This window comes from Haemorhous mexicanus, chromosome 15 (genome assembly GCF_027477595.1).
Source record: "Haemorhous mexicanus isolate bHaeMex1 chromosome 15, bHaeMex1.pri, whole genome shotgun sequence".
Taxonomy (NCBI): Eukaryota; Metazoa; Chordata; class Aves; order Passeriformes; family Fringillidae; genus Haemorhous; species Haemorhous mexicanus.
In genome coordinates, this window is record NC_082355.1 from 17,821,437 (window position 1) to 17,834,114 (window position 12,678).

Here is a 12,678-nt window from a genome sequence, read left to right on the forward strand (position 1 = left end):
GAGGAATCACAGGGCGCACTGGGCCCCTCTCCACCCTGCTTCCCCTCATTGTTTCCAGCTCCAGCCCCTTAGCCTGGCCACCACGGGGGCTCTGGGTCTGCCTGGGGCAAGTGCCAGCATCCCCAGCCTGCCACCACTTCCATCTCCACATGGGTGAGCCCAGGGGCTGGACTCTGCCCCATCTCCTGTACATCACCCGCCACTCAACAGTGAGCAGGATGTGCTGGGCCGTTCCCCACTGCCCACTTCTTATCACAGAACATTTAGGTTGGAAAAATCCTCTAAGATCACCAATCCACCTGTTAACCCAGCACTACCAGGCCCGTGGCTTAACCAGGTGCTCAAGTGCCACACCCACACATCTTCTGAACACTTCCAGGTATGGTGGCTCCACTCTTCCAGTGCCTGACAACACTTTTGTTGAAGAAATTTTTTCCTAATATCCCATCTAAACCTTCCCTGGCACAACTCAAGGCCTTTTACCCCAAAGCCACAGCCTCAGATCTTCCCCTGTTCTACCACAGCCCCCAAAGCATGTTGACCTCCAGCAGCACCAGCAGCAAACTCAGCAGCACCAGCCCAGCTCCAGCCCCACCAGAGCAGCATCAGCCCAGGCAAGGAGCCACGTGCAGGGCATCATCAGAGCAGCTCTGCACCCTGAGCTCCAGAGGTTAAAAGTGTTCTGGCTCTCCTGGCCGCAGCAGAACCAAGGCAGCAACTGCATGAAAAGGCACAATGAGCAGGGTGTGAGAGAGTCTGGCAAGGGGGAGGATGTGCTGTCACTGCCTGGACAACACTGCCATGTGGTTCAGGCTGAAATGCAGCTGTTTGTGTGGGCAGAGCAGGCGGGGGCTGAGGTAGCCCTGCCCAGGGAACCAGCCACACACGGGAGCCCCGGGGGCACAGAGCAGAGCCCAGCCCCGGGAGGGGGAAGAGTGGCAGTCGGCTCCCACCTGCCACAGCCCCTGGGGCTGTGAGGAGGTAGCACAAAGGGAAACACACAGACCATGACAGGCTAAGCCTCCTCCTTCCTCTCTGTTCCCCTTTCTTTCTCTTCATGCTATGGCGAGGCTGCTGAATGGCAATAGCAAAATACTCTTGCAGAGCCAGACAGTCTTTTATATGTTGGGTTTTTTCTTACTTTCCTTCCAGCTGCTTTGCCGGATGCCTAATCCTCCATGGACATCTGGAGAGGCATCAGGACACAGAGGCGACATGCTAGGTAGGCAGCACATTGCAGAGCTCTGCATAATTTCTGCTTGTACCTGCTGTTATGGCACAGCAGGTGAACAAAACACAAAAACCCAGGGAGGAAAGAAAAACAATCATGTCTGGACCTTCCAGACCACAAGTGCCCAGGTGGAAGCCCCCTGGTCTCAGTGTCAGAGCACAGGAAGACCGTGCCCTGCAGCAGAGCATCTCACAGGCAGGAGGGCATTTAGGTGCCTCCCTGGGCCCAGGGCTTCCAGCTCCCCCAGCACAACCCACCCCAGGCTTCCCAGGGCCAGGGCAGCTCCCAGACCCCAGGCAGGGACCCTGGCAGGAGGTATCCCCATCCCTGTCCAGGCACCAACAGCAGCCATTCCTCTTTTCCCTTTTTAAATCACATTCCACGAATGCATTTTTCCACCTGCATTTAGCACAATAAAGTATCTAAATCTGTGGAAAAACAAGGCAGAACAGAGCAAAGCAGAGACTTAAGGAAAGGAAGAGATACATAAAAATACTCCCAAGGATCTGGGAAGCAGCTTATATATCCAAAATAATGATTTTTCAGTCCCAGATAAGTCTCTCTCTTGAGCTCAGCCTCCCACAGCAGAGAGTGGCCCAGTGGCCCAGCTGACCAGCTTGGTGCTACCAGCTTACAGCAAAATCAAGTATTCAGTGTGGCTGCCTGAGCCCGTGGTGCTGCTTATCCTCCCTGAGCCTCCTGCAACCCTCAGCAGTCACTTGCAGCACCAGCTGCATCCCACATGCCAGCCACAGCCACAGGGCTCAGGCAGTGCCACCCTTTGCCTGTTCTGCTTGTTCTTTTCTCTCCCACCAGTATGATACAGCCAAGCTACTCTATAAGAAAAACTAATTCTGAGTCTGAGCAGGAATTCCTCCTGTGAATCCCACTCCACTCCAACCCAGCACCCCTCAGAATCCCACACTGCTCTGAACCCTGCACTGAACCTCACACCACTTCAAATCCTGCACTGCTCCAAACCCTGCGCCCCTCGCCTCCATCCAGTCTCGTACTTGTCAGGTGCAATAAGGAAAGCAAAACCAAAATACAATACAACCATCATACTGCACCCAATTAAAATCTGAACCTCCTGGTGTTCTTCTAGGCACTCTCCTCAACAGCACCCATGGCCATTTCTGTTCCTCTGAAGCACCTGACACATCTCTGGGGCTTTGGAAAAGCAAACTGCCCTCACGCAGGGGTGCAGAGCAAAGCCCCCAAGGAGCTCTGCTCTGCTGCCCATTGCCACAGCAAAGCCAAGCCAAGTGCTGAAGCAGCTCACATTTGTGTCAGCCTCGCTGGGGGGAATCTGGAAACAGCTTTGCAAATCTTCCTGCTAAATGTCTTTGAGGGGTCTTTGTGGCAGAGAACCTGTCCCAGCGCTTTGAAGGGCTGGGGACCTTCAGTGAGAAGCAAAGGCAGGATGTGCCCAGGGCAGCCAGCCAAGAGCTGCTGGTGGGGCACAGGCTGCACATCCCCATCTGTGTGGAGCAAGACCCACACCTACACCCCCCTGAGCTAAGCTGAGCTTCACCCCTCCCACGGGAGAACCCCAGCACACCTCAGCCAAGCACCAGCCCACTGCTACTCAGCTTCCCCACTCCAGCCCAGGCACTGCTCCAGTGTCTCCTCCTCCTCCACAAGCCCAAGCTCTCCAAAGTTCAGGAGGCAGAAGCAGGATACACAGGGCAGCTTCAGGACACAACACTTCATATTCTGGTGCAATGAGTCAGCAGCAGGGAATAAAAATCCCTTGTGGCAAGGCACATGGTTATTTCCTGGAGAGCAAGGGCATTTGCAACTGGAACAAACGATTTCATGCACAACAGGACCCTGCCTCTGCAGGCTGCAGGCCAGCACAGCCATACCATCAGGAACTGCATCCACCACTGGGAGTCCAGCACAGAGCCACAGCCAGGGACCATCCCATCAACTCCAGCCCACGAAGGGGCCAAGCACTTCCACATCCCTGAGCTCCTCTGCTCATTAACTCAGGCTTTGCTTACAGAGTTCCTCTGGTCTTCTCACTGCAATCAAGGCAGGTGCAATCCGAAAAATCAACAGAGAGCTGCCCAGCCTTCCACAGACCACATTTGCCATATTCTGTTCTTCTCAGCATGACCTCCACCCTCGTGGAGCAGGAGGAAGTTACTGGCACAGGGATGCTGTGCCGAGGACGTGGTGCTCCCAGTCCAGGCTGAGCAGAGAGGGCAGGCACAGATCACCCAGCCTGGGGGGCTCTGGGCCCCAAGGAGTCTTGGCTGCAGGGCTTGACCACGAGGAAGGAGCAGCCCACGGAGGCAGCACCTACCCCATCCCACAGCGTTCAGGAGCAATGTGGGGATGCCCAAAGCTCCATCCCTGGCAGCACACGCAGCCTTGGCACTGCCTCAGGACAGACACCGTGCCACCCAGAGAGGACAAAGGCAGGTGGGTGCCCATCTGCAGGGAGGGGAGACATGAGAATAACCTTGTTGGTGATGTGCAGTCCAGCAACCTGCCTTTGGTGCTGTCACCAGGAGGGCAATGAAGGGCAGGCAGGGAGCTGTGGCTCTAGCACTGCTGCACAGCCACAGAAAGAGTGGCCAGCCAAGGCAAGCTGGGCGTGTCGTGAGCAGGACCTCCTCTGTCTTCTCCACGGTGAGTCCCAGAGCCATGTGGTGGCACTCGCCACCCGTCCTGCTTGTCCCGGGGAGAGCAGCCCTGGAGCAGCAGGCAGGGAGAGGGGAGGGAGCTGCTCAGGCGGCTCTCGCTCTGACATGTGCTGCGCGCGCCTTCGCCAGACCGCAGGATCTGGCTCACTGAGCGTGTGGAAGCAACACTTCTCCGTGTCTCACTTTACAGTGTCCCAAACAATAACTGTCTGTCGCTGCACAGGAGCTTAGGAGAAACATCAGTTGCTGTTGGCATGGCACACAGCAGCCTTCCTCTTACACAACACCAGCAGATGTGAAAATAGCCCAGTGCTGCCTTGAGCATTCCTCTGACCTCCTGTTTGCTTCTGGATCAGATTCCAAAGCTGGATCTTAACCTACAAGAGCCATAAAAGCAAAGGATTTGGCCCTATCAGGGACCTCTTCATAATCTAAGACAGATGCACTCCGTGTAGGAGAACATGGAGAGGTTTATCAGGCAGGGAGGAGGCTGAGGCAGGACCACCCTCTGCTCTGCAGCACAGCCAGGCCAGCCCACGCTGGCACTGCCCCGTGCTCTGCCTGGCCATGCACTTGAGGTGGCTCAGGGACAGAAGAGCTGGAAGTTCTTGCAAACCAGGACAGAACCTCAGATCCTACTGCTCAACTTACACTGAAGCTGCCTTCAGCCCCCACCTGCCCTGGCAAAGGGGGACCTCTGAGATCTCATGTCCCCAAATTTCTTATCCTCAGGGTGCTGCTAGAGCCAGCACAGCATGGGGCAATCCCCTCCAACCCTGCAAGGTGCTCCTGGGGTTTCTCACCTGCTTGTAGAGCAAAGACTGACTCCAAAGTCAAAGCCAAACCCAAAACCACTCTGGGGCACACAGAACAAAAAAGCACGTGGAAGAGAAATCACTCCTGGAAGTGTGAAAAGGTAGGAGGATAAACTGAAGAATGTTAAAGACGTGGTAGAGGGAGAGTTCAGTAACCATCAGCCAAAGAGCACTCCTAAGAACAACCTGCATAAATAAATTATTGTCTCCAGGGTCTGCAAGGGTATCCAGTGTCCCTGCTTTGGAACTGCAGCAACTCCAAGCATCAGAGTGACTTCCTAAGAGAGAAGAGAAGAAAACAAGACAGGGGCATTGCTGCTGCAGGGGAAGGTGAATGACCTCTCCTCCAGGCAGCCCTGTGAGGTCCAGGGCTGCTCCCAGGGCTGTGCTGCACCCATGCTCCAGCAGTGCTCCCCTCTGTCCCACCATGTGTTAATCCCTGTGCTTCTTGGAGGAAATGTCACACGATGGCAAAGCCCTGGAGGAGTCTGACTCATCCAGGGGTCTAAATCCTGCTCCTGAAAACTCCCGACCCTCCGACCTCCCCGTGGGCTGGGCTGGGGAACGCTCCCCAGTGCTGCCATAACCTGCCCACAGGAGATGCTACACCAGCCCCATCGCCCACTGGCAGCTGCAGGGTGGCCTTGGGGTCTGGGAGAAAGCTTTTGACCAGAGCTGAGCCCCACCACAGAACTGCAGCAGCTCACACATCAATGCAGCACAGCCCTTGAACACGAGGATCCACCAGAACACACGGAGCATACCCAAACCATGGTGTTTTGTCCCAGAATCCCTCCAGCCCCACACACACGGGAGGGATTTCTACCTCTGCACACCGAGCCACAGGTACCAGGCAGCAGCAGAGCAGAGTAATTCTAAGAGCAGCACACAGGACGAGCCACAGATCATGGCTTGAAGGCAGGGTGAGAGGCAGCCTTAGAATATAATCCCCTTCAGGAACTCTTAAATCTCCCCAATACAACACAGAGCCCTTTAAGCAAAACTAAACAACTTCCTTTAGACTAAATAAATATTAAACCTAAGTGATGCATTAATTTACTCCAGTTCACCAAAGGCTAACTCCTACCCAAACTGATCATTATTAAAGAAATCCTATAATCCCTTGGTCCCATTCAGGATCAAAACATGTAATCCCATGAATAAATCCAGAAAGAAAGTGTAACAAAATGGGCAATAAAAACTTACGGCATTCACATCTTTTCATCTACCATTAATACTGTAAACACTCACTCGAAGGCCCTCGAGTATGACTAATCTAATGTTTTGGCTCCCCACACCAGGGCTCTGCCTGTGTCACCCAGCGAGCTCCGCCGAGCCCAGCACAGCCATCCCACCTCACAGCCCCAAAACGCTGCAAAATCAGCACAAAAGGTAGCAAGTATGGTTCTAATAGCACCACAGCACAGAGCTTTCTTCTTTTTTTCCTTTTTTTTTTTTATTATTTTATTGCTTTGGAAGCCTGCAAGCTCCAACTGTATAAATGCCAATAACTTTGTTTTAAGGCTGCTGAAGTAAGAGATCAGATTTTAGCAAGTGCTTTCCAGGCAGCCAGCCAAACTTTTTCTGATTCACTAAAAGCACCGAAGGGAGGGGGAGAGGAAGGGGACTGGAGGGCTGATTAACTTCAGTTACCGCACAAGCGCAAAGAAACCTCTCCCCGCTGCAAAGGGCTCCGGCGCTGCGAGCCCGGCGCAGCCTGTGATTCCTCGGGCCGAAAAAAACCCGCACCAGAGAAGCAGAGCAAACACCTTCCAGCGGCAGGGGAATTTACAGCTGCGGATCCTCTCCTGCTGGGGAGGCTGCTCCACCGGGGGAGGCTCTGCCGGCGTCGGGTTCGAGCTGCACTTTTTGGAGGGGATGAGGAAAAAAATGCGACCGGGCATTTTTTGGATTGGGTGGGAGCGCAAGGGATGGGGCTGGTTCGAGTTGTAGCTTGGCCAGAGGGATGGAGCCCCCTCCCAGGCAGTGCTCATCCAGGACCATCCCCGGCTGCCGCTGGGGACCCGGAGCGGCTGAGCAGGTGCAAGCCCGGCCAAAGCACAGCTCAGGGCCAAGGAAGTCACAAGTGTCCCCCAGCTCCGGCGGGAAGGTGGCCGGAGCCACCCAAGTGGCACCTGCTCTGCGCGGCCCCGCAGGTGGGTCTGCTCCAGGATGTCCGGCTAAAGTCCCCGAGGCAGTGGGGCAGCTGCCATCCCCTCCCCGCGGGCACCTGGGCTGCAGAGCCTCGCTCAGGGTGTTCCTCCAACGGCCTCATTCCTGCCGAGACAGGATCAAAGGCTGGAGCTGACTTGGACGGCGTTCTACTGAATAATGGGGAGGGAGCACGCAGCCTCCTTCTCTTGGCTAGGAAAACTTGTGTTTTTCAAAGCATCGGGTTTTGGGAGTGAGTTACCGAAGAGGGGAAGGGAGAAGAAGAGGAAAAAAAAAAAAAAAAAAAAAAAGGAAAAGAAACATTTAAAAAAACGAGGGGCGAAAAAAAAAAAAGAAAGGGGGAAAAGGGCGAGCAGGAGAGCGCCTGCTCTTCCAAGGCAAGTGCATCAATCAACATTGTACAAGGAGAGTCCAGCACTCCCTCTCACATCACCAGCCAGGCTAATGCACTCCAGAGGATGCTGCTATGGCAGGCTACCGGCGCACCGGCTGCACCCCTGCCCGTACCGGCGGCCGAACACAACGCGGCACGGGACGGGAGCTGAGCACAGGGGAAGCCCCGGTCCAGGGCAAGTGACGCTCCAGCATCTGGTGTGGGGCTCGGTTTAACACAGCTATAAAAACTAGAGGGAAACAAGTGAAAGCCCCAGCCAAACCTGCCTGGCACTCGAGGTCAGCACGCCGCCTTTGTTTCTATTTTACAACCAAAAGCGAGAGAGGACAGAAAGGACACGTACCTGTACCTGAAAGCACAGCAGCAGGAAATGTAAACATCTGGAGAGGAGAAAAAAAAAAAAAACAACAAAAGATCAAATGATGCGGTAGAATAATTAAAGTTGATTTTTGTTTTGTTTGGTTTTTTCTTTGTTTTTGTTTGCAATTTTTTAAAGGGTTCAGAGCGATGCTCTGCTTATAAAAAGGCTCAGGTCCCCATTACCACTGGCTGCAAGGAAAATGCAACCGGAGCCTTCAGAATAAAAGTTTTTAAAAAATTAAAAATATTTCTAAAAATTAAAAAAAAATATTTAGAGATATGCCATAATCCTTACAGGCAAGTGCAGGCTGAGAGCAGTGAATACATCGCTGGGCGAGGAGGGGGTTGGCCGGCGGCTGGTCGCTAGCGGAGCGCAGTCCCCCGCCGCCGCGCTGACATGGGAGCGATCCGGCCGGCGAGCTGCGATCCGCGCCGCGCTGCTCCGCGCCGCTCCGCGCCGCCGGGAAGTTGTGGTACCGCCCGCTCTGCCTCCGCCGAGTGACTCGTCAGGCATCAGCTCTCCTCTCCCCCTGTCTCTCCTCCTCCTCCTCTCCCTCTCTCCGCCTTTGGGGGGATGAAGGTGCTTATTGTCAGTAACTTCCGATCATCAGCAAGTGCCCCCCCGCGTCCCCCCGGGCCGGGCCAGCCCCGCCGGGCGGATGGAGCCTCTCGGCCGCCGCCGCGCCCCGCTCCGGGCTCCGCCGCGCACCCCGGGCGGGCGGCATAGCGATGCGCGGGGCGCGGAGCGGGAGGCGGGACCCGCCCGGGCGGACCCGGAGCTGGCACCGCCTGCCGGAGGGGGCACCGCCCGGCCGCGGGCAGCGTTCTCCACAGAGCGAGCGAGGGAGGGGGTCGGGCTCCCCCGAGCCCTCCCCGGCCCGACAGAACGGGCGGCGCCGCCGCTCGCCCGGGACGCGAGGGGCTCGGAGCCCCCGGCGCAGCGGCCAAGCCCCGATCACCGACACGTGTGGCCGCGGCTGCCCGGAGACCGCTGCGCCCTTACCTCCGACGGGGCAGGAGCGCGTCCTGTGCCCGTCGAGCCCCGGGCAGGCGGCAGCGGGGCCCGGCAGCCCCGGAGCGGCCCCTCGCGGGCCGGGACAGCCGCGGCCGCCCGGTCCATGGGCCCGGCACCGCTCCCCGGCGGGACGCGGACGGCGGGGTCAGAGCGCCGGGCTGCCGGCGCTGCCTCCCCCGCTCCGCACGGCTCGCCTGCCCTCCAGCGGCCGCTCCGCCGCCCCGCACCGCCCGCAGCCTCGGGGAGAGCCCAGAGGCTTCCTCTGCCTCATCTTTGGGGGTTTTTTTGGTTTGTTTGGGGTTTTGCTTTTTTAAGAAAAAAAAAAAAATCACACGCTGATAGCGTGTGGTAACTCTTTCCTCTTGTCTGAAAGCTTGTTTATAGCAAACAAGATGCCAGGAACTGTTAACCTCCACACATAGCCGAACTCTCCAAAGAGCACCCAACGTCAGTTAACACTTTATTAAGTGAGAACATAACCATAGCTCAGAACTCTGAGCTTTCCAAATTCTCCACTCAAATAACAGTGTGCATTAGCACAGAGTGCTGGGCCCAGCTGCTCCCACCTCTGCAGGGACTGAGGTGCTTGCTCCCCCAGCACTCTCAGCCACAAATCAAGCAACATCTTTAATCCCTGGCGTTCATCACTGGGGAGTCTTCAGCTATCAAGTCACAGGGTTTTTCAGCCCATAGTTTCAGGCCCAAGAGGCACAGAAAACATTAAGTTTTAAAACAGTGATCAAAATAAGTCCTTATAAAATTTCCAGCACTAACACATGTCTGTGATGTATCTAACAGACTTCACACTTCTGGTCTTGTGGATCTGCAAGTTTAAAAAAAACCAAAAAAAAAACCAAAAACCAAACTGCTGTCAGTTTGTCAGTTGCTGATGTCACCAACATCAGAGGCCCCATGCATCCCTGTCCTGGCAGTGCCATGGCACCTTGCCACAGCCAAAAGCTGTTTTCACACATGGCCAAGAACATCAGAGCCACCATCCTGAGCTCTACAAGTTGAGCTCACCGAGATGCCTACACTGGAACGATTCAGAATTTGGGGACTCACAAGATCACAGTATTTGGTTTAGATGTGAAAATATTCCATATATCCCTAATCATCACCAGTACCTTATTTCTTGGAAGCAGTTTGGGTAGCAGAAGCCCAGCCTGTGCCATCTTATGCTAGTAGGTGCTGCTCAGCCCCACAGGAAAGGTACCTGCAGCACAGGGACATGGCCACCACCAGCCCCTCACCTTGCTAAGTCCAGTATCTGTTGCCCAATGCACACAGGAGTTCTGCAAAGCCAGAGGCAGTAACTCCTCCAAAACCCTCACAGTCACCTGTGGGCGTGAGCTTTGACTGCTCCTCAGGCTTTTCCATCACCTGCCTCCAAGAAAAAGCTCTGCAGAGGGCCACTGATGGCTCTGCCTGACACCCAAGCTGCCCCAGGGCTGCTGCACCTGGCTGGAAGCAGAACAGCTCAAAAAGGAATTTGTAAAGCTGCTTCTAACATTTATCATTTTGATTGCCCCAACAGCATGTAAAATTACAGCAGCTACAACAGAGCTGTGAGCTATGCATGGAAAAACTCACCCAAGGTGGTGCTGGCCCAGGCCATGCTGAGGAGCCCTGCGCTGGTAGCACAGCTGCCCCCACGCCACGACCCAAAGGACTTGGATTCACACAGGCCAGAAGGACCTGGACTCCTCAAACAGCAGGAACTGCCAGGGCAACACAAGGGGTTGTTTTGAAAAGGGCACATGAGGGTTTTCTTCTTTCAATTATTGTATTTGTAATCACAAAAGTTCCTTTTTAAAATAGATCCGTCCTTTGTGCCTCAGTAGTCTTGCAAAACCACTAAATCTTCAATATCCAAATAGTTACCTGGAGAATAATACCAATATTGGGGGAATTTCAGACTACCAGTCTTGAACAACTCAGTTGGGGCACAGAGTAGAGAAGAGACAGCTCATACATGTTTCTGAAAAAAATCGAAATATCATTTAGCAGCATGCTGCTATGAATATATACGAGCATGTGTGTGTATGTATGTGTATGTGTATATACATATTTCTAATATTAAGAGCTCCACATCCAAACCTGTTGCTCCACAGCTGAAGGCTCCCATGTGATCATTCCCAGCACAAATCCAGCCAGAGAAGCTGATGCCCACTGGAAAACCTTGAAGGGTGTTTATTTTTCTTACAGCAGGCTCAGGGTGTGAAGGCTGGCACAGCAGCTCCTGAGAGCCTGACATTCTCAACACTTTATGAACCAAGGCAGGGCTGGGTAGGAGCGTGCACTGCAGGACACCCTGGGAGCTCCTGGGGTTACTGCCTTCCACTCACCCTTGCAAATGCCTGAATTAAGGCGGTGTCCTACAGTCCCTCGGTGGCTTATTGGATTAGTGACCGTCCTTCAGCAGCTCAAATCAAAGTCTGAGCAGCCTGACCTTTCCCTTGCAGGGCAGTGAAGTGCCCCTGGTGAAATGAGCTTCCCTCGCCCTGCTCCACTGGTCCATATCCCAAGAGGAGCAGGCATTTCACAGAGCATGGAGCCCATTCAATGGGGCCAAGGACTTAAGAGCATGCTTGAATGGGAAGCCTTCTTACCCCAGATACCCCTCTGGAATGTGAAAGAGAAGCCAGCAGGAATGGCCAGGATCTGGCCCCGCTGCATCTGGCACACCAAGATTTAAATTAAAATACAAAACCTGGGCTGATGTTTTACAAAGACCAAGTTCAGCTCTACATCCCAGCCCTGCTGCCAGTGAGCAAATCCGTGTGCAGTTTACTCCTGTTATCTGCATCTCCAGCCTTGTGTTCTTCCATAAGCAAACTTTTCCCTACAGAAAATCCAGCTGAAGATTTTCCCTTCAGAAAATCTTTCTGAATTTGAAAGCCTTGGTAAAAGGAAAGACAACTTTCAGACTGACTGGGGTGCATGTTCTACTTTTTTCCAGTTTACACACAAAAAGACAACTTCATCCCAAGGTAAGGAATGCTTCTGCCACATAGTTTGGACACTCAGGGAAGGAGGGGATGCTTTGCAGTTACTGCCTTTGACAGAAGAGCCACCTCAAAATGACCTGAACTGTCCAGGAGGACAGGACTTCAGCCTCAGCTCCACCACATTCAGGCACAGGCTTGCAGAAGGAACTTGGTGAAGAACAGTCAGGACTTGGATTCAGCCAGCACAGCCTGGGCTTCTTGGGAACTGAGGCAACTGCAGCATCCCTTCCAGCTCTTGGGATACCATAGGGATATCTTATGGCCCCTTGCAGAGGGAGAACCCAGGGAGTGCAGCCCTTATTCTGATGTGTATCATTATAAGAGAAAAGAAGCCCTAGAGAGGCAGGCATTATTCAGCAGGCAGGGTTTCAGAGTTTATAAAGGTTTTACTCCACTGGAACACCCCCTGGATTTTCAATGGGATTGGGGGATTGAACCCTCAGATTCCTCTAAAAGCTCCAGCATACCCATAAACAAATCCCAGAGCTTTATCAGCAGAGCAATGAGGTTACTTCCTGACAACGATGGACATCTCAAGCTAAAGGGCAGACCAGTGGGTTGGTTCAACACCCTGCTCTCCTGGGTATCCAGCCCCTCTCCAGTGCCCAGGGCCTCTTAGCAGAGCCTGCCCCCACTCTGTGTCCCCCAGGCCTGCCACCCTACTCCAGTGTCTGGCACAGGGTGGACACAGACATGGGCTTTCTTTGATCCCAGTGCCCAGGAGCACTGCAGCTCCCCTCTGAAAGCATGAGACAGCTGCTAGAATGCTTTTAAAGGGAGGCAAGAACAGGCCAACCTCTGCAGACAACCTCACACAAACCAGTGGGAAATTCCACTTTTCACCCTTTGCACTGCATTAAATCCTAGGGCTTGGCTCCTTGGATTTATATTCCTCTATGGTTTCACTTTTCCCTAAAAAAAAAAATTAAAAAAAAAATCACAAGCTGTTAAGCTTCAAAACTTAATATTTCCTTAACTTAGAGCTTTTCAGCTCAACAGCTCTTAAACATAAACCTCTTTGACTGA

General features: G+C 53.8%; 1 protein-coding gene across 1 annotated transcript in view; it reads right to left on the reverse strand.

Annotated features, from left to right (window-relative positions):
- Window positions 1-8,190, reverse strand: part of FGF18 (fibroblast growth factor 18) — a 66,461-nt gene extending 58,271 nt beyond the window's left edge. Inside the window, exons 1-2 of the mRNA XM_059860315.1 lie at window positions 7,922-8,190; window positions 7,610-7,646 (exon numbers count right to left, since the gene is read on the reverse strand). Coding sequence (XP_059716298.1) covers window positions 7,610-7,646; window positions 7,922-7,953 — 69 coding nt within the window. The 5' untranslated portion in view covers window positions 7,954-8,190. The remainder of the gene's footprint in view (window positions 1-7,609; window positions 7,647-7,921) is intronic.
- Between the last annotated feature and the right edge of the window lie 4,488 nt (window positions 8,191-12,678).